Consider the following 19,464-nt stretch of genomic DNA (forward strand, 5'->3'; position numbering starts at 1 on the left):
AAAGAAGCACAATCGGCCTTTGTTGTCACGTTCAACTATCGGCAGTAAACCGACTTTACAGACAACCAATTTTTTTTTTTTTTCATACAAAAGTCACTTTGTCATTGTGACGAAAGTTGGTATTCTCTCCCAGGCTTCGATAATATAAAACGCCGTTCACACAGCACTTTTTTTTGCAGGACAAATCTTACCAAACACGTAGTGGCGCATACATTGAGTATAGAACCTTTCACACGTTCTTTGTATTGCAAAAAAGTGCTCAGTTTTAACCTTGTGAACTGTTCTATACTCAATGTATACTCTCTATGTATTTGGTAAGTTTTATCCTGCAAAATATGTGCAGTGCCAATGCTCTGTGAGCAGAGTCTCAGGCTATGGGCGTTCAATGCATTGCATTTTAGCTCACTGGATGCTTATTTAAAGCTTTTCATATTAGAGGTCGTTATGCATTAGTTCCTTATATTGTGGCCAAAATTACCTGGACTTGACAAATAAGTTATACATTACATTGGTTTTTAAGTCAATCACCCATCAAAAAGAATGATTTTGGGCTGTCTTGCGGATGTTCACATTATATCCTCAGCAATAGTATTCAGGCTTCAGTCAGCTAGAGTTCTACCGTCTTACTACACATAAAAAAACAAGTCTAATTGACAAAATTGATAGTTTCAGAGTTTTTATATGCAAAATCTGACATATTCAATAATGTACACGCGTTCAACGCTAAAGTTTTTTATGGTAAGGCCATTGGAGTTAAGAATTTTGAATTGTTCCTATCCGTCCCCCTAATCTGTCCCCCCGGGGGGACGGTTAGGAATAAAAAGTTCGATCTGTCCCCCTACACGCGACGAGGGGACGGATCGAACTAATTCTTTCCGAACTGTCCCCCCGCTGATTTCTTAGGGGGACAGATTGGAAGTTCGATTTGTTGTCCCACTGCCACGGACGAGGGGACAGATCGAACTAATTCTTTCCAAACTGTCCCTCTGTTGCCAACGAACTAATCGAAAGAATCGGACAGATGAACAAATTATTCCTATTATCTGTACGCCAAAATAAAAATAATTAAGCATCTTTACTATTACGCTATCAGTTACCGCTATTGTAAAACAAACAGTGGATTGTGTAAGACTATTTACACTGGATCAATACTGTAAAGTTAATAAATGGGGTCTCAACGTTTCTAAATACTTTGCCGTATCTTTTACACGTAATATTATGTATGATCTATTTGTGAAAACTTATTATTACCTTTAATTTTCTTCTGCTCTTATCTATTTACTCTGTAAATCTCCCTTGTAAAAAAAATTTGAAGGAAAAAAATTGTACAAAACACAATACAATAATTTTTATTTACTATCATCATTTTTATCCAGGCCTGAATAATAGTACATACTGATTCTCTTTTCATTAACCCCCGACCCAAAAAGAGAGGTGTCATAAGTTTGACATGTGTATCTGTGTATCTGTGTATCCGTGTATCTGTGTATCTGTCTATGGCATCGTAGCTCCTAAACTAATGAACCGATTTTAATTTAGTTTTTTTTTTTTGCTTGAAAGGTGGCTTGACCGAGAGTGTTCATAGCTATAGTCTAAATGAGTTCAGCCGTTTGAAAGTTATCAGCTCTTCTAGTTACTGTAACCTTCACTTGTCGGGGGTGTTATTACATTCAATTCTTAATTATTTTTATTTTGGCGTACAGATAATAGGAATAATTTGTTCATCTGTCTGATTCTTTCGATTAGTTCGTTGGCAACAGAGGGACAGTTTGGAAAGAATTAGTTCGATCTGTCCCCTCGTCCGTGGCAGTGGGACAAATCGAACTTTTTATTCCAATCTGTCCCCCTAAGAAATCAGCGGGGGGACAGTTCGGAAAGAATTAGTTCGATCCGTCCCCTCGTCGCGTGTAGGGGGACAGATCGAACTTTTTATTCCTAACCGTCCCCCCGGGGGGACAGATTAGGGGGACGGATAGGAACAATTCAGAATTTTGCGTTCTACTGTCAAAACAGACTACTTATAAGCTATTTCACAGTAGATTGCATAACTTTGTTTTGAAAACTCTGCTGGGATAAAAATTATAAAAGGCCCAGGCAAATTAACCATATCAGAGTCATTCTTCTGACCCTAAATCCTATACAGTATTTTTCACTGATGTTTTGCTGGGCTAACTATATTATGTGGTATAGATTTTGATACAACGTTTATTACTATTAGTATACCCAAAATTGGAATGAATAGTTATACAGGGTGATTTAACTTCATTCTCTATAGGTATGGCAAAATTTAAGCACTAATCAAGTCACCCAGGAATCTGTACCAGGCCCCATGTCTTGAACTTTGTAGGAAAGTTACCTATACTTAATTCTATAATAGCTTTACCCTGCGACCTCGTTTCTATAGCCTCTATAGACCTCAGGGATAATGTAGCTATTTATGATTGAAAGAATTTTCAGAATTAGATCATTAGTACCGTAGATTACGCCCCTACATACAAACTAACAAATACCTACCTATTGTACAAAAATCTATTTTGTTATTTATATATTCTTGTCTTTCATGTCTTGATGTACAATAAATAATATTTACTTTTACTTTCCTTTACTAACACATTTTTTCTCTATCATACTAGTATAGACAAAATCAGAGAATCACGGCCCAGCACAGATTCCTATGTGACTAATGCTTTAGATGTCCAATAAGGCCGGAAACAAGCCACAAACTTTGAGTCTAGTTTGATTAAACTCTTGTCGCATGGTGACGGGTCAAGTGGCGTGTTAAAAGTATGATACTAGCTTAAGATCCCCTTCACACGCCATTTTTCACATGTTTCTTTTGCAAGATAAATCTTACCGTATACGTAGTGGCGAATATTTATACTGAGTAGAACCATTCACACCGTAAAAACGACGTATGAATGGTTCTGTACTCAAATGCATGCGCTACTACGTATTCGGTAAGATATATTCTGTAAAAAAACGTGTTGTATGAATACTGTGTGAACGAGGTCTAATGGAACATCTGTACATTGCCTTTGTAATTTTTTAAGCTAAGCATCGTAAAAATAAGAGCTAATTAGGTGCTAGACGTGATTTAACTTTGAAATCCCAACAATATATCAGTGAAAGTTGTACAAGATATCCATGTACTAGTTCATGCTGTGTTGTAGTATACAAATCTTAAACTGAACTAAATTGACGAATCTTTAAGTAGCGCTCTCCCTATCCATATGGAACATTATGAAAAGGATGGCGTATTTTTAGACCAGTTATTTCAGTTAAGATTTGTGTAAAAACTGAATCTACACCATTGTATAATAAATAAATTATACTGTAGTTTAACTAATGTTGAGGCCTATTTGATCGCGTTAAAACAAAATTGAAGGGTTACTTACTCTGTTCTTTTACTTGAAAGTTAAGGAGTGAATTCGAGCCCAAGAAAATTTACATCCCTAGTTCGTCACTATTATAGTATTTTAATGTTTAAGGCTAAGATCAGACGATTGTGTGAAAACGCGCGTTCCCAAATACTAATATCAAGCATGCTACGCGTAGCTATATTAAAATAACAGTGTGACAACATAGTACAATCATCAATCATGTTAAAAACGTCTTATAGTCTGCACACTGCATGCATTTATAGATAGATCTTTCTAATTTAGGTTGAAATCTTTAGAGCGCACTTTGACTTTGCTTAGACATAAGTTTTAGTTAAAACGAGACAGATTGATGCCAGCGGTATAACGCTGTCTCGTTTTAACAGAGTCTAAAATCTGAGCAAAGTCAAAGTGCGTTCTATAAATCTCAGCCTAAGTCTTCATGGACGAAATTAAGGTAGTTTTGTTAATACAAAAACACGATTAAGAGGTTTAAATATATTTTAAAATTAACTTATACAGTAAATTATTGTTGTATTGTTGTAAATCTGGTAAATTTAAAAAGCCTGCCTTTAAATGTGCTGTAATATATCAGAATTTAATGTAACATCAAAGACAACAGGAAAAAAAATTACCTGTTGTGTTTGTTGTATGTATCCATTTTAAAATGACAATGGTACTGATTCTGAGTACAACTAAATTTTAGAGTTTATATGAAAAGGACAGACGCAGTTTGAAGGTTTTATTTAATTTAGAGCTGTCTCACCGCGTGACTTTAACTGCCGGTCGCGAGACTATTGTTGAGTGTGTAGCGTGCACTAAAATTTAGTCTTTGAATGTAAAATTCATGTTCCGTCCTTTTTGAGCAATATTAAAAAGAAAAAGATGCAGATACTCTAAATTTAGTTTACGGAAAGACAACAGAATCGGTGCCAAAGTCTTTCCACAAAAACGCGGTTTAAACAAACATTAAACCCGTTTAGCTTGTACAACCCAAAAGTTTGACGTCAGTTTAGTTTAGTTTAAACCTTATTTTTGTGGTAAGACTGATAATATTTTGGTATTGTGGTGACGTCGCAACTGGTTTCTGCAGTATGGCGATAATATGCATATTGTGATCTTAGGCGCAAGGCACATTGCAGTACAGTCTACAGTCACAGGCAAGCGTCTTTTTAAAAATGTTAAAAGTAAACTGAACTTTATTAAAATATAATGTAGTACAGGTTTGTGTAAATCAGAATGAAGGAGTAAGAGGTAACGCTAAGTTAACGTTCCAACAATTTAGAAAAGTCGCGTCGCGTTGATTCAACTCTCCGGCGATGTGCCTTGTATCTTATATTATAGAAAGTAAAATACTTCCGACAGGGATCCTAGTGCCCGGTAAACAACTAACAACTTGAGCTTTGACGCGATTGGCTGGTGAATGGCGCGTGCACGCGATTGGTTGATCAGTCGGCGCGAGTGCACGAGATTGGTTCATACGTCGATTTTCGCGTGCCGGATTCGCCAACTTCTCCCACACGCTCTTGAGGTCCAAGTTGTTTGCCGGGCACTATAACTGTGCATTTGTGACGTAATTTACCGGGCTACCCCTCCAAGTGTATGGACGCTAAAGTGAAGTGCGTATAAAATATTTAGATAGTGTTTAAAATAACCCACTAAACAATAAGACGATCCAATTTTTTTTTAAATTATTTAGTTATAACGAAGTTTTGGTCACTTTTTCACTAATGGGAAATTCCTCTATCACATAATCATTATGTCTGTCCCCACAGTATTATTAAAAGAATGTATTACTATATTTCGTCCAATTAGAATTATTAGGTATTATTTATTCCTGATTTACTATGATTCAATTATAAATATTACCAAAAACTGTAGATTTACACTGGACGATTTTCGTTGCATGCTGCACAATTTTTTTTTTTGCCAGCACAAGGTTTTTGCCTTGCGGCATAGTTGTGCGGCGAAGTTGACTCTTGCAAATTGACCGTTAGGTATAGCTGTACAAGGATCCCCACCTCCAAGCTAAACGATTTATGGGCCGCCCAGCTCGCAAATGTGGATCTGCCTTAAGAATTTTAGACACTGACGTCTCATTTGTGACGTCACAGGAGTGCTATCATTTGCCTGCATTCCGAACCAGTGGTAAATTATTTGACGATTCAAAAGCACTTGTAAAAGTTTATTTGAATAAAAATCTATTCTATTCTATTCTATTCTGCATTTATTAATTATTTACACGAACACGATTGTTTTACTAACACAAACCATTAGTCAAAATTTATTAAAATATTACTAATGATACGTCTATACACTTTTTAATTCATTCAGTAAAATGTTTAAAAAATATATTGAAATTAAACAACAGGTACCTATTAATTATCCTGTATTGGTTTATCATTCCATTTTTTGATTTTTCAAATATTTTATTTAACTGTACCTAGTGGGCCTCCAAGAATTTAATTTGCACCACATCCATTTTTGGCCTTACCTTGCCGTAATGTATAGTAAAATCATTAAAAGGACCATAGCCCACGGCAACTTTAAACAGTGATCATCCACTGCATCATCGCACGTCGTGGCTTATGGTTCGGTGTATAAAAGTTCCAAATCAAAAAATAACAGGGACAGACTAGATAGGATACACTAGAAATAAAAGTATAGGCGCTTTAGTTAGCTATAGTTAATTTATATATAATTAGATTAGATACTGTTATGAAGTGGTAAAGATAATATGATCCTCATATACGCGCGCGGCGATTTACTTTAAAGGTAGGTATGGTGCTGATTTGAGTGCATAAAACTTAACATTAAATTGTCAGGAGTTTAATTATGACCATTTTAACTACTAACTAACAACATAAAATTAAAACACAACACAAAATTCCTAAAAATATGAAACAGGTGGGGAGGTGAGATAAATACCTACCTCTTCCTTTTTTAAATGTAACATCTGACATATTGATTTTGTTAGTATAAAATCTACCTATGCCAACCAGATCATAATAACGAATGGACTGACACTTTATTTATCAAAATCGACTCAGTAATTTAGGCGTTACGGTGGAACATACTTACGTAAAAATATACATAAGTGCTAAAATCATAACCCTTCCTTTTGGCTTTGCTGTAGTGTCGCGTAATAAATATCCTGGGTGACTAGGGTTTTGAAAAATCCATGGCATGACTAAGTCATTGGCCACTGTGAAATAAATAGGATTTTCGTTTGAAATAGCCGTTCAAATTTTACATTAAATTTAATGATTTATACCCAAATTAGCACCAATCAAGAAAATTAAAACTTCTAAGCCCGCACGCATATATTTGTGGATATTTATTTCTATACAATAATTTAATTTATAGGAACGGTTGATGCATTTGCCTTGTTTTTATTTCGCTTTTGTTGTACGCGTAGTGTGCCAAAAGTGATTCTGATTATGTTGAAGCAATTTTATGTCACATTTAATTTTTAGGAAGCACCGTCAATCAAAAGTATTAGGTAACTTGTAAATGTTTTACATAAACATGTTGTGCACGTAAGTTGAACGAATGATAAATGAAATTTATCTTACTACCTATGTATATTTGTATTTATATTAATTTAACTATACTAACTTTAGGCGAAAGATGAGTTATTTTATACTAACATCTCCACGAGTAATTCTGGCTTCCCATGGTATTAATCGATACCGCACGTATTTTTGTAGCATAAATCTTACCAAATACGTAGTGGCGCATATACTAAGTATAAAACCTTGCACACGGTTAAAACGATTTTTTGCAGTACAAATAACGTGTGAGTGGTTGTATATTCGTATATAACGTAGGTAGGTCAGGTAATTAGTTCCAGATCTGTTTTACCGACTTTTAACTTAAAGCTGAATTTGTTATAAATATCCCGCTGGCTGAAGATGGACTTTAAAAGCATTAATTTCATTATTTTCAACAAATTCAGACAGTTCAATTCAATAGAACAAATCTGGAACTAAATTATTTATTATTACCTAAACAACCTACGTTCTTCTACGAAATGAGGTCCCGCTGAGTATAGGACACTTACTAACTTTAATCAAATTAATTTTAAATTTTTACCTAATATAAAGTTGAATTTGTACACACAATAAATATTATAGTCACTTTGGTTAACCGTTAAAACACATCCACATTTACATACCATTTTACTTACATACCGAGTGACTGTATCTATCAGTAGCATGTCAATGTTATATTTAAAATTGATAAGTTATATGTGAGAGGTGTAAGTGGAATTATATATTTGGGCTTCTGTTAAGCGAATGTGTGCGATTTTTGTATTGTAAGAAATTATTTGTAATAAGCGATGGATACAGTGGCTCGGTCGCAATAGGCGAGTCCATATTTGTATTATTTTGATGTATTTAGACCGTGATCCCACTGCATAGGCTCTACACCTAAACTTAAATTTAATTCATAGGAATACTATCTATCTATCTATTTATCTATCTATCTATCTATCTATCTATCTATCTATCTATCTATCTATCTATCTATCTATTGATGAACGCCTCGTTGCCTATCGAAATTTCCCGCAAGCCATTTTAATTTAATTTAAAAGAGTTCACTTTATAGCCGTTGTAATGGATCATTGATGGTTAGGGATACTTATCCCTAAGAATGCATTAATGGTATAACCACAACACAACAGGGGTGAAAAAATCATAGTGGGATCTCGAACCAATCGTATCTTAGTCGCGACAGCCCGAAGATGATTAGTTACTAGGCAGTATTATATTTTCCGCCCTAACTGTCATGATTCACGGGCCCTCGCGACAGAAGTATGGTACACCAAAATGATACAAAGGTACAAAGCCTTATAAATACATATAATATTAATTAGGCGTAGATCTCTGATTGTGGGAGTGAATGGACTGACCACGTAAGCGATAATTTGCGAAGCTGTTCAACAAATTGATAAATTTTGTATAAATATTTATAACGATAATGTAACTGTTGAAAACAAAATATTGTAACAGATGACATATTGTAAGGTGCTTATGATTATCGTTATAATACAAAGTTGTGCATATATTTCTCGTGTTTTATTTTATTTTTATAGGAACTGTCGAACCCCAACTTTTTATTATGCCCGCGACTTCGTCCGCGTGGATTTACGTTTTTCTAAATCCCACAGGAACTCTTTGATTTTCCGGGATAAAAAATAGCCTATCTCTTAATCTAGGGTATAATCTATTTCCATTCCAAATTTCAGCCAAATCCGACCAGTAGTTTTTGCGTGATTGAGTAACAAACATCCACACTTTCACATTTATAATATTAGTAGGATGATCAACCTATCACCGACCCCACTACTGAGCACGGTTCACTTCTCAGGATTAGTTTCGGGTTTAGGCGATATTCTGCCATGCTAACAGACTTCGCGCACCTTTGAGAATATGAGAACTGACCTGCACGGTTGACCATGCAGGTTTACTCGTGGTGTTTTCCATCACCGTTAAAGCAAGTGATATTTAATTGCTTAAAATACACATATAACTCCGAAAGTTTGAAGTACGTGTGCGGAGTCGAACCTCCGATCTTCCGAATAGGAGGCGGACTACCGCCACTTATGTAGATTATGCCCGTCCCTAGAGACGCATCGAATTACGTTTTTCTTTTTTGGAAATCCGTGGTCGTTCCAAGACGCAATCTGCCTCTGGGTCAAATGTTAAGATTGGTTTAGCAGCTAAAAAGCAATACAGTCCGACAAGGCTCTTTTGGCGCATGGCCAAAATCGGAACTAAAGCCGCCATCTGGAGAAGTGCACTTGTTCATTAGTTCTCTGTGTCGGCATAAAGCTACTTCAGCGCCCTCACTCAAGTGCCAAGAGAGCCAAGGCCTTGTCGGACTGTAGAGACCAATTTATTAATCTCGGAGACCAAAATGACATTTCGTGTGTTGCCTGTTTTTTACGGCTCTATGATAGTGATGTGGTGTAATCGATACTTACCCATAAATTCTGAATGTATGAGTTTTACATACTGAAAAATCCCTAAGGTGAATTATTTTTTGTTACTTTGTTCTTTAAATCTTTCAAATATGTATGTGATTAGTGCTACTTTTTTAAACTTGTTATTACACATTTTGTAGGTGTATGAGTAAACTCATTACCTATGTACGAAATATTTTAACGATGTTTTCTGAACCGGAACCATGAGGTTACCACTATTTTTGCTAAGCTGGTATCATTATTTTTAAGTTTGACATTTCTACTTGTCATTTTAGTCTCTGGTATAAAAAAATCGACTATAGTATGGATTTAAGGGGCATGAGACGGGCCTGCCCGTGAAATTCAAATTTAATTTGGTTTTTCGCATTTTTTAAACTAATACGACAACGTAAGCTTATGGCATTTTCAATTGTGACAATGGCAGTATCATCCTCACAGGTTTATATAAAAATCTGTACTTGAAAGGGTCCAGGTTAAGAAATTAGCTGTAGTATCAACTAATTCTGACACATTAGTCGATACTAGAGCTAATTTCTTAAACTGGGCCCTTTCAAGCAAAGATTTTTATATAGGTAAACCTGTGAGGATGATACTGCCATTGTCGCAATTGAAAATGCCATACGCCTACGTTGTCGTATTAGTTTAAAAAATGCGAAAAACCAAATTAAATTTGAATTTCGCGGGCAGGCCCGTCGCTTCCACCTTAAGTTAGATTGCATGCAAATTAAAAGGCGAAAATATTTAAAACTATTTATTAATATTTATAAATACACAATATTTGTATACCAAATTGATTTTTACACATAAATAATTACAAGATTTAAATAATAGTTTCTCTTATAGCGAGCGTAACTCTTGCAACTTTCACTGAATTATGTTTAATATACATAACACTAGCTTTTTAAACTTATCTAAAATTTCACAGAAAGTAGGTCCTACAATTCTGGATATCTCTTATCTACATAATATTGCTGTGAGCCTACTATTAAATATTGCCAGTCAATTAGTATTCATTCAAAACCTACAGTCCGACTTATTTCTTCCATTTTTCATTTACAAATACAGGGCTGTTACAAGATTTTGTATGAAGTGGTACATTTATGGTTGCAGTTTAATTTCTGCAAAACAGTTTTAATAATATAGGCTACAAATTCATGGCATACAGTGATAGTAATCCATTCACTCAAGAATATTAAATCTTCAATTCCTTACTCTAGAAGTAATAAATCACTAGCCGATTTACAAAAAAAAAAAATGACTACTACTTAGGCCTTGCACATAATAATATAGTAGGAATGCTCAGAAATATTATAATAAAATGTGTCATTTTATAACAACTATGGCTCGCGCAGACTACGGACTGTCCGCCGAGGACATCATGGGTTACTAAGAACAAGTTCCAACGCATAACGCACGATGGACTAAGCGGGCGCAATGCCATATTATCCGTGCCGCTCTCGATTAGAATACGTCCGCGTTCCTTCCAATTTCTTGTAAATTATATTAACTTTACTTCTACACGCTGCCCGCCCCGCAGGACGTACCCGCTCCCACCTGGGCCGCCCGCTTAGTCCATCGTGGTCCATCTAGTCTGCACAGGCCCTTAGGCTGAATAGAAAAATGTGTACAGTCCATCTATAAATATGAAGACATAATTAATAATAAATACAGATTCTTTCACTAATGATTGCCAACCCTATAGTTGCAATTTTTTAATCTCATTCGGAGATCAATTTAAACTGTAAATACTTTGTATTTTAGGTATAAAACATGTTATTGCCTATTTTTTCTTACAATAAATTATGTAATTTACACAATATGAACAGCTTTGTGTACAGAGAAAGTTTCTTTATACAATTATTCTTATACTTCTACTGGACATTTTAATTAATTATTTATTTTCAAAATAATGCGAGAACGAAATTGAATTTTGAAAAAATGTATTCTAATAAACATATTTTGACTTAATATACTTACATTTGTTTTATCAAAACTTACTAGCCTTTTTTCTTGGTTGGCAACATGTTGCCACCACGTTTTGGTGAACACTCTTTCTTGTGTGACCAAACATTTTAATAGTACCTACTTAAAAGTAATTTCTTGTGACGATAAATGTTGCTATAAAACAAGGTTAGTTTATAATAGGGCATCTGTACTCTGTAGGTATAATATTTAGGCTGGAATGAAAATTTTTATATGACATAACTCGAGAATAGAAAGAATAAAAGCTATTTAACAAGTTTCGTATTATAATATTATAACGGTCAAAGAATTTCGGGTCAGTTGTGTTACTGAGGTGATGCTCATCGATGCCAGGTTGATAATTGCACCTGTAATAAAAAAAAATTGTTGCTATTTTTGGAAATCTACCATACCTTTAAGAATTCACATTTACAAAAAGAGTTAAAATCGCTTGCAGTTTTGGTCCATGAAAACAGGCTAATTGAAGAAGAATTTGTGAAAATCGTTTTAAATTATTCTTTGTTATGTATTAGGCACACGGCATGATATTTTTCGGGAGATCTACTGTATTGAGAATTTAAATCAATGATAAGGTTTTGAAGACCGCGCCAAAAACAACATTTCTGTAATGGCGCTGGTCACATGACACGTGTGACGTCACACGTGTCATGTGACCAGTGTGTTGTTCATCCAATGTGAACCTCGCTCCGTCAGCACGCCCAGCTGCTGCTCGTAGTTGCGGCACGTCGACTGCAGCTCTTCCTCCTGCAGGCGCAGTTATATGTCGCCTGTAGCAGGGGCGTGGCAGAACAACGAGAACGCCATTTGGGATCCCCAACCCTACTTCATGAAGCCCTCGGCAACCTGGGCGGTCTATTCGGCTTCTGGAGCGAGCTTGGGTGGCTGGAGTGAAGACTTCGGCGGGGAAGGGCAACGCACGCACAACAGACGGAAACGTTTAAGAGCGGAAACCAGGAAAGAAAGAACATGTCACCTGTATCGGGATGTGCTACTTCCTCCTGGTGTCGCGCTGATGCTTCAGCAGCGTGAGCTGGTCGTGCTGGCGCGCGATGTGCTCGTTGAGCGCGGCCACGTGCTCCGTCAGCACGCCCAGCTGCTGCTCATAGTTGCGGCACGTCGACTGCAACTCTTCCTCCTGCAGGTGCAGAGGGCCCTTTTACGGAACTTGCGGGGCGATGTCGCACCGGAAAAATGAGGATGTTGCCAACGAATCAAATGAATAACGTCTCTGCCTCATGCAGGGGCAGTCTTTCCTCCTGCAGGCCCTTACACAATACTGCCGTGCGATGTCGCATCGTAAAAATAAGCATGTTGTTAACTAATCAGATCGGCAACTCTATCAAACTTCAAAACGCGCGCTAAGTATGTGAATTATAGCTAAGAAATGATAATGGATGAAATGTAGGATTGTTTACCAGTCGGCTAATGGTGTTATGTTTCTCCTGTATGGTGTGCGCGTCAGCCTCTTTTTCCAGCTCCATCACTTCGAATCGTTGCCGAAGCGTCTCGCACTGTTGCAAAGAAAAGTTCTTGAATTCCTAGGCTTGATGCGCCTTTTTTGTTAATGTTGTTTGTTATGTAAATAGTACAGTATCAACTACACAAGATAACTGTGAAGTAAAACGTAAAACAAGCGCGAAAACTAGCTTTTATACGATTGGTACAATTTTTACAATACAGTGTACTTATTGACAGTTAAAGAGGGAAAAAGAAAAATTTGGACACGAAATTAGATCCATTTTTTTTTTTCAGCCATTTCCAGATTTTAGAAAAAGATCCTAGTGAACTCATAAAATTTGAGCATGGTCACTAACGTCTAACTGCAGCTGACTTTTACTATAGAACCGCGTCTTCGTAGTGTATTCGGCTTGCTATTGAGTAGATGTTCGACTATACTCCATCCGAGCAAGTACCGTTCGTAGTAAGTCCAAAAAATTCTGAGAATATTCATAGTAACTTCCAGTTTCTTGTTTTCAAGCTGTGAAACATTCAATGCTCACCTCTTTAAGATAATGCTCAGTCTTGCTCTCGAGGGAGTCCCGCTGCGCGCTCAGCTCGCTGAGCTTGGCGCGGAAGTAGGCCTGCAGGCGCTCCTCGCGCTGCAGCAGCTCGTGGCTCACCAGGAACGGCGTTTGCAGGCTGCCCAGCAGGCCGGTCACCCTGCCCTCCGCGTCTGATCACATACACAGATGACCATTAACACTATTTTTAAAGTTCCATATCTTCTAAGAGAAAAAGGAACCACTTTCTAAAGTTTGATGTGCAATATTTCTAGCTGGGACTGTACCTTACTTTGTATTGTATAATCTACCTATGTCTATAAATGGCTGCTGTGTCTATAAATGGCTCTTCTCAATAAAATCTGCTTTCTAAACCGCTGGACAAGCCAAGGTTCTGCCTATACCCACAAGGTCCTTCATGAAATAAATAATATTTATGCATTATGCACCTATTTACTCTTTAAAGGTAGACTAATCTTTTTATTGCATTCAATACAATTGAAAAGTTCTATAATATTATACTTGGTTTACAACTTGGAACCATATAAATATCATAAAAATTAAAATTTTAATGTGAGAGAGTAAGATGAGGGTAGTGGAAATATCTTGCTAACTCCCTCTCACGCCCCGCCCGCAGGCGTTGACTTCACGCCTAGCATAAGGCAGCCGTTGTCATTTGATATACCATCTCACCTATATCAGAGACAGATTACAACTTATTCACACTTACCTACAGAAGTTTCGCTGAAGCAATTGAAGTCTCCAGAGTCGTGAGTTTCCCCTCTCCTCTTTTGCGACGCGGACACGTATTTACCTATTTCTAGTTTTAGACTTTCATTCTCCATTTGTAACAATTCATACTCCATGCGTAATTTTTGATTTTCCTAAAAAGTCCTTTCAGTATTATTTTATGTGTATATTTATTTATCATTTTAAGTATTATAATACATATTTTTAAACTACAAATACTTTATGATTTTAAGTGATAAATGATTAATTATCATCAACTGTACATGGACCATAGTAATCAATGAATAGAATAGAATAGTTTTTTTTTTGATTTTTATTCAAATAATCTTTTTACAAGTGCTTTTGAATCGTCAAAATATTTACTTTTTTTAACAATTTACCTGTTCTAAATTGTGTGTCCTTGTACTGAGCTGTTCGTTGACATTTAAGTCATCTACAGAACTAAGCGCGTCCTCGCTTCCAACCTAAAAATAATAAATTGAATATAAGTCACTTATCTCTGTGACTACATATTTAGAAAAAAATCTGACCTACTATATATATTGAATATATTTTTACATGTTTAAAAAGCGACTATAATAATATATTTATAACTTCAAAGTATTCCTTAAGATTTCACAAAATGATTCTCTGTTATAACTTTTTTCATGTAAACTTGTAAATATAATTTTTTGTGAAAATTAAAAGAATAATAATATGTACTAAGTGCCAATTACCTATTAACATATTTAATGCTTGTGCTTGTTGTACATTATATTTTTTATGATCAATAAATATTTTTATCTTTATCTTTGTAATCATTCTCAATATGTAAACTGTAAATTTTGTCATACACACAATACCACTGAACTGAACAAATTCTTGCTGATCCTACATTTTCGGTTAGACACACGCGCGGGGCTACAATAAGCAAAAGCCGCATGTGCCAAATGCAGAATGGAATTCTTTGAATGTAAAGGTCAGCAGTCATCTACAGCACACTACATATTTGAGCTGTTTCAATACGGACATGCTCTTGAGGCTTGGGCATTAATATTTAATCACTGACAAAAACTTCATTTCATTATCCTATCGAAAATCAAATGGCTAACTGGCACAGTTTTGCAACTTCTGTTAACATAACTCAAAATATTACTAGTGTCAGACCAAATCTTCGGCTCCGGGCACAACCTGTGGTTTGACACTATCTGTTACTGACATATTTACATTTGTTAGCACTTAATAGGGTAAGAAAAGAAGTTATAGTCACTTACATCAAAATCCAACAAAATGAAAAAAATATTTCTTACAATCCACATTGGCTGCATCATCACCTACTATTTAGTGTGATTGGAATCAGGCCTATTTAGCTAAAAATGAAATCTTACCAGGCTCCCAGCTTCAGAAAGGAAGTCACCATTACAGCTTGCAGCTTGACTACTAGTCTGAGCCTTTGGCACCACTCCCAGTCTCTCTTTTTGCACGTCTTCTAAAGCAAACTGGAGTTCTTGGTTTTTATTTTTTAACTTAGCAATATCACACTTATATTTGCTCTCACTTTCACTGATATGCCTTTGGTAGTCGGCTATTGTAGCTTGAAGCTGGGATACTTCAAATGTTTTATCTGAAAGCTGTACAAAGTAACTGTCTGTATACAAATGTATTGTATTTATTTGAATATCTTTATTGCTTACTACAAATTTTATTATTTTTTGGACCTTATTTAAGTCAGTTGTCAATTATTTTATACCTGAGAAGCGTACTGGGCATTTTCTATGATTTTCTTTTGTAACTCTTCCTGAAGAAGACCTGCATCTAAACCTTGTGGATTACTTGTTGCAGCTGCTTTCTCTTCCCCTTTACTTTTTGACTTTTTTGTTAACTTATTCTAGAAATAAGAACATAAATATTTTAAATTTTAATAGACATTGCATGATATTGATGAGATATTGCATGCAAACTTAGTTTAGCAAAATGGATATTAAGATAACGTTCTTGATAAGAAATAAGATAATCTCCAAAATGCATGATTATTTTTTAGCTATACAAAGCTTTTGCAATACAATGAAATAAAGTTTTATCTTAGTTATGAATATAGCCTTTAACTACTCAAAATAGCTTTTGTATTATGACGTAAATTGAAGGGTGATATCCTGTTAACAAAGAGACCATGAAAATCGTGTAAATGGGCATGCATTAATAGTGAGCATGTATTATTTATATTTTTAACAAATCGAACACCTGCAGGCTATCAAGTTCATCTTGAAGGACGGAGACGCGGCGCGTCAGTTGCTGGTTTCTAAACGTTAGCGAATCAATTTCGAGTTCACCCTTCCGTAACGTTTTCTCTTTCTCTTTCAAAGTTTCTCGTAGCTCGTTTGATTTAGCCTGTTCATCTAGTACTCCTTTCTTCAATACTTTCACGTGAACCCTCAACTGTGAACGGAAACAATGAATTTACTTCGATTGCCGACAACACTAAGTATGTTTTTAAATAACATAAACAATGTACCTTTGAATACTCAGCTGCTAATTTTTGGTACTTGGCCTGAATGTCACCAGAAGGTAATCCCTCCATGATTATGTTTCATGAGTTCATAGCTCTAATTTTGCATAAAATTATTTAATTTTGTAATTTTATTGAATCGAACACCCACTTTCCTATGAAAATGAAAATGTTGAAAATGACAATCTGACAATGACATTGACAATATGACGTTTGTTTAAAATGCAAACTTGACATTTAACTCCAGATTATTAATAATTTTAACGTCAATCGATTAGGCTCTAGATACCTAGAGCATTTATGGAGAATGAGAACGATCTCTTGAAAGGGTGGCATGGTGGCGCTACAGTAACCACCGGGTTTTTATAAAAAGCACTAAAAGTTACTAGAAAATATAGAGAAATTAACAATCTTGGAGTAGTTAGGTACGTGAATTCTTGAGGTATGGTAATTATATAGGTAGGTACCTAGATCTTAGCGAATGAAATAAACAAAAATTAACCGTCGCGTGGTCTGATATTAGTCAGGGTTGCTCTCCCAAATTATTATTGGCCCTAAAAGTCTTTTATCCATGGCCGTAAATTTTAAACAAAAAATTATCTAATGTCTATGTGTGTAGTCTGTGGTTAAAATCGTAAAATTTTAAAATATAATCTGGCAACATTGTTTCTGTTGATGTGTCGTGATTGTCCGACCTAAAATATCAATATTTTGGAAATTATGAAATAAAAATACTAATTACTGAGATATATTTCGTACTTAGTTACTATTTAACTTAATCTACATTTATATGATACAATATGGACGACAGGTAAGGGTCAAACTTATATACAATGTTGTATCGCAACAAGTAAAACTTATTCAGAACAAAGTAAATTGTGATGAAACTGTATGAATAATCCACAGGAACATGGAATCGAGCAGCTCAATTTTACCTGATGATTCAAGCGACCATTCTAAGAGCATTATACATATAGACGTTGATTGTTTTTACGCTCAAGTAGAGATGGTGCGGAAACCAGAACTTCAATCCCTTCCACTTGGAATTCAACAGAAAAATATCGTCGTTACCAGTAATTACGAAGCTAGAAAGTACGGTATACGGAAATGCATGCTCGTGTCAGACGCATTGAAAGTATGCCCAAATTTAAAATTAGTTAACGGCGAAGACTTACAAAACTACAGAGCAGCCTCAAACAAAATATTTTCACTTCTTCAAAGTTGGAAGTGTCCAGTCGAAAAGTTAGGGATGGATGAAAACTTTATTGATGTCACAAACTTAGTACAAGAAAAACAAAAAACCATAAATGTAACTGCCATCACAGTTTCCGGTAAGGTGTATAGTGAACCGAGCCTGGAGTGTATTTGTGGTTGTCACGCCAGGTTAAAAATAGCATCACAAATAGCTAATGAAATGAGGAACAAAATTTATGATGAGTTAGGCTTCACAACGTGTGCTGGTATAGCTCACAATAAACTCTTGGCTAAACTAATCTGTCCATTCAACAAACCCAACGACCAAACTACTATTTTCCCTGAACATGGGGCCAGTTTTATGTCTACATTGCAAAGTGTTCGTTCTATACCCAGTATTGGATCAAAAACTACTGAAACTCTTATTTCTCATAAAATTATAACCGTAAGTGATTTACAAACAGTCCCCTTGGATATACTGAAAAAACATTTCAGTGGAGACATGGCTGTAAGACTGAAAGATTTAAGTGTAGGGGAAGACAATACTCCAGTTAAGCAAACAGGAAAGCCACAGAGTATAGGCTTAGAGGATAGCTTTAAGACTGTCAGTGTGAAGAGTGAGGTTGAAGAAAAATTTGCTGCTTTGTTGCAAAGATTGCTAATATTGGTTAGAGAAGATGGGCGAATACCTGTTTCACTCAGAGTCACTTTGAGGAAGAAAGATGTGAAAAGGTTGAGCAGTCATAGAGAGTCTAGACAGTGCCAGGTGTCTCCTTCCATTTTCACTATCACAAATGGAACACTCACTGTCTCAGAGGTGGGCAAACAGAAATTAATGACCATAATAATGAGATTATTTAACAAACTCATTAACTTATCAAAACCATTCCATTTAACTTTAGTGGGACTAGCTTTTACAAAGTTTCAGGAGCGCATGACCGGGAGAAGTTCAATTGTAAACTATTTAATGAATGATATATCTGTGCAGTCTGTTCTGAACATTCAGAATGATTGTGATACATCAGCTTCATCAATGGATTACTCTGCAGCATCACCGAGCAGTAGTACAACTACTGACCTATCTGATGGTGAAGTGGAGCCATCACCTAAGAAGCCTAAAAAAGTAAACTGGATAGCAAAGAGGAGATGTTTGTCCAAGGAAGAAGTTGCATCACCCAGTAAATTGAAAGTAGGCGAACTCAGACTGAACTCAAAAGAATTGGAAAAGGTTTCAGAACTAAGATTAAATTCAAGGGATAGATCTCTCACACCTCGAGCGAGTCCAGCTAAAGATAATCTCTCAGATACCTCAGATACTATGAAAGACATTGCAGAGGGAGGTAATTTTGACGATTGTCCCAGTTATGTTGATAAGGAGGTTTTTAATGCTCTGCCTGATGAGATGCAACAAGAGCTCAAGGCTATGTGGAAGAATCCCTCCAGCTCAGAGGTGGTGCCCAGAAGTAGTCCCAGAACCATGAACAAAGCAAAACCCAACTCAATCTTGAAATATTTTGTTCCACACAAATAGTATTAGTAAGAATTTATCTTGTTAATTAATTATGTTAGTAATAAGTGAATGGTTTCTATTTTTTCAAATCATACAATTTTTATTCAGCTGATCAAATACATGTTTATGTTATAAAGCTGATTTTTATTATTATATTAAACCTAGAGGTAGGTGTA

The 19,464-nt window shown here is 35.7% G+C and overlaps 2 protein-coding genes and 1 long non-coding RNA gene across 5 annotated transcripts; 2 read left to right on the forward strand and 1 right to left on the reverse strand.

The window, feature by feature from the left end:
- Positions 1 to 1,991: 1,991 nt before the first annotated feature.
- On the forward strand, positions 1,992 to 8,447 carry LOC123875250. 2 transcript variants are annotated; one of them, XR_006798110.1, is made up of 3 exons: positions 1,992 to 3,662; positions 3,815 to 4,053; positions 4,316 to 8,447. It is a non-coding gene; the product is annotated as an uncharacterized LOC123875250 (long non-coding RNA). The 2 variants fall into 2 exon arrangements; XR_006798109.1 differs by having other exon boundaries at positions 3,815 to 8,447.
- A 1,657-nt stretch (positions 8,448 to 10,104) lies between these two features.
- Positions 10,105 to 16,764, reverse strand: LOC123875248 (protein phosphatase 1 regulatory subunit 21). 2 transcript variants are annotated; one of them, XM_045920986.1, is made up of 10 exons: positions 16,591 to 16,764; positions 16,320 to 16,514; positions 15,829 to 15,966; positions 15,467 to 15,709; positions 14,480 to 14,563; positions 14,080 to 14,233; positions 13,350 to 13,522; positions 12,765 to 12,860; positions 12,323 to 12,484; positions 10,105 to 11,696 (listed from the first exon to the last, which is right to left on the reverse strand). In XM_045920986.1, the coding sequence occupies exons 1-9, from the start codon at positions 16,654 to 16,656 to the stop codon at positions 12,338 to 12,340; spliced, it is 1,296 nt and encodes a 431-aa protein (XP_045776942.1). In that variant the 5' UTR covers positions 16,657 to 16,764; the 3' UTR covers positions 10,105 to 11,696; positions 12,323 to 12,337. The 2 variants fall into 2 exon arrangements, with proteins under 2 accessions (XP_045776942.1, XP_045776943.1); XM_045920987.1 differs by lacking the exons at positions 10,105 to 11,696; positions 12,323 to 12,484 and adding an exon at positions 11,747 to 12,093.
- A 481-nt stretch (positions 16,765 to 17,245) lies between these two features.
- On the forward strand, positions 17,246 to 19,424 carry LOC123875247 (DNA polymerase iota). Its single transcript, XM_045920985.1, has 2 exons — positions 17,246 to 17,395; positions 17,491 to 19,424. Exons 1-2 carry the CDS (start codon positions 17,385 to 17,387, stop codon positions 19,307 to 19,309), a joined length of 1,830 nt encoding a protein of 609 aa, XP_045776941.1. The 5' UTR covers positions 17,246 to 17,384; the 3' UTR covers positions 19,310 to 19,424.
- The last annotated feature ends 40 nt before the right edge of the window (positions 19,425 to 19,464 follow it).

The sequence above is a fragment of the Maniola jurtina genome, chromosome 19 (assembly GCF_905333055.1).
Source record: "Maniola jurtina chromosome 19, ilManJurt1.1, whole genome shotgun sequence".
NCBI lineage: Eukaryota > Metazoa > Arthropoda > Insecta > Lepidoptera > Nymphalidae > Maniola > Maniola jurtina.